This window comes from Lactuca virosa, chromosome 3 (genome assembly GCF_052849685.1).
Source record: "Lactuca virosa cultivar CGN04683 chromosome 3, Lactuca_virosa_CGN04683_v6, whole genome shotgun sequence".
Taxonomy (NCBI): domain Eukaryota; kingdom Viridiplantae; phylum Streptophyta; class Magnoliopsida; order Asterales; family Asteraceae; genus Lactuca; species Lactuca virosa.
The window spans coordinates 91,932,415-91,934,810 of NC_136428.1; the positions used below are offsets into that span (position 1 = coordinate 91,932,415).

Below are 2,396 nucleotides of genomic sequence, written 5' to 3' on the forward strand. Positions count from 1 at the left end.
TCTATAGGCGCCAGATGCAATTACCTTGAAGATGTTAACAAATTATGTTTTTGAAATTGATGATTACTGGAGATTTATAGTTTTTTTCTGTTCTGGGTCCTTTCCATTGGAGATTATCTTTATCATCGTAGCTTTTTTTTTTTTATATATATAACTAATCTGGGTCCTTTTTTTGAACGACAGCCTCCATTCAAATGGCTTCAGATCAAATTGTCAACATAGCAGCGGTAGAAATGAAACTCCATGATTCTTAACTAGCTTAAAAGGACATTAGGTAAAATGGCAGAAAACGTAATGGTTGTAGTGAAAAACATGTAAAAATGTTATAACTTAATCTATATTTTAACTCACAATAGCAATGTAGTTACATAATACATTATGACAATATACTTATACTCTTTTACCCATTGTAGCAATAGCAATGTAGTTTCATTTCTATTATCTGTGAAATATATAATCAAGTTGTTATGGATAAAAAATGAAGTAAGAGCAAATTACATTTCTACTATGAATAAAACACAAAGTACAATTTGCATATTGATTGCAAGAGCAAAAGACATTGGTATTCTTTATAATTTGCCTTAATATTAATAGCCAATTCATAGTGCTCAACAAGCCACAGATGATAACAAAAATTAAACATATTTAACCCCATAAAAGCAAAAAACTACACCAATAGAGCACAAGTTTCATAAAAAGGTAACTCATTTACCTAAAGATGTTGTTTCCAAATCATTTACGCTACTTAGCAATGCGATTCTCCTCCTTCTTAACACAGCTTCATTCTCAAAAACTGCCTCCCATTTCTCATTCATTTCTTTTGCTTTTGCTTCCCCAATCAAACTCAAATTTTCCTTGATTAAAGCCACAACACCTGTAGGAAATCTTAAAGATGATGAACATTCTGAGTTTAATGCAACGTTCCAATATGGATACAATGTCTCAAAATTTTCAACTTTAGCGATCGTTGTTTTATCATCTTCATCTTCCTCTTTCACTTCGATTTTGGGAATAACTTTCACAGGTTTGGTTTTAGGTTTTGGATTGGATCCACCAGCAGCAGCACTCGCACTCACACTCTCGCACCCATTAATTCCCCATATCTTCTTTGAGACCTCGAACAGCTTGCGTTCATGGGGCTTAGGAAATACAGGATCTTCGCCATTACTGCTCACTTTTTCAGAGTTGACTCGGAACTTCTTCTTCAATCTCCGAATTTTCTCATACAGTTGGCTCTTTGTAGCATTTCCAGGTAGCGAATCCATGGTGAACTGATAAAATCCATCCATATCGGATAAGGGAGAACAACCTTTTATTGATTGATAATCAATAAATCCTTGCAGTAACAAAATTTCATCGTCATCGCTCCAAACCCTTTTATTTACTGACTTCTTTTCATCATCAGCATCCCCATTTGAGAGTTTGACTTTCTTTTTGTCCTTCACATCAGATTCAGAAGAAGGGCGTTTTGAAATGGGTATCTTCTCAGGGGTTGGTAAAGCATTTATCTTTTTGGAAGGTATAGTGGCAAAATCTGAAGCGGTAGGCGATCTCAATTCGGAATCGGGGTTTAAGGTAGGAGATGATTTAGTCGGTAGGGTTTGTCGTTTTACGATCAAGGTTTTCAAGGGGGTAGGCTTTTCTTCTTCCGAATCTGATACTGATTCTTCTTCAGATGACGATTCCCCTGTTTTTGAGTTAGGGTTTTGGATTGTGGGTTTTCCATAGGGATTTTTCACAGCGCCAATGGTTTCTTCATCCGACTCTTCTTCCTCTTCTTCTTCAGACGATGATGATTCTGCGTTTGCTTTATGGGTGATAACATGCTGTTCTTGTTCATCCTCAGTTTCCTCGTCATCGGAGGAAGCAGATGGAGGATTATCTAGAGGAATGGAACGCTTGGTAGCCATTTGTTAATCGGGTCTGAAGTGGGGGTGTCAGAACTCAAGCAGAGATTTGATTTCGTAAGTCGGAACATGTAAATGAAGGGGTTAGGGTTCAAATATGGGCTCATGGGCTCCTGGACAAATATCATCAATTTAATATTTTCTTTTAAATTTGTAGTTACAATAAATGGGGTGATGGCTTAGCTTTTTAGAGGTCAAAAGTCATTTTAGGAAAAGATAGAAGATAAAAGATATTTGACAAATGCATTTTAAAAGCTATTTTTAGATTTGGATACATGTAAAAATGAACTTTTTGGAAAAGTCAGGAAAATCTGACTTTTTGTAACTTTTCCAAAAAAGACTTTTGCCCCCTAAAAAGCTAAGCCAAACACCCCCAAAGTAACTATTAATTATAAAATATAACCAAATTACCATTCGGGTTTCTCACGCTATTCCATAATCTAATATTTAATAACATTATTTTATTAAAATCTAAATATGAAAACTCGT

General features: G+C 35.2%; 1 protein-coding gene across 1 annotated transcript; it reads right to left on the minus strand.

Moving 5' to 3' along the window:
* Positions 1-479: 479 nt before the first annotated feature.
* LOC145166175 (STOREKEEPER protein-like) lies at positions 480-1,994 on the minus strand. Its single transcript, XM_079085102.1, has one exon. It carries the CDS (start codon positions 1,908-1,910, stop codon positions 705-707), a length of 1,206 nt encoding a protein of 401 aa, XP_078941228.1. The 5' UTR covers positions 1,911-1,994; the 3' UTR covers positions 480-704.
* Between the last annotated feature and the right edge of the window lie 402 nt (positions 1,995-2,396).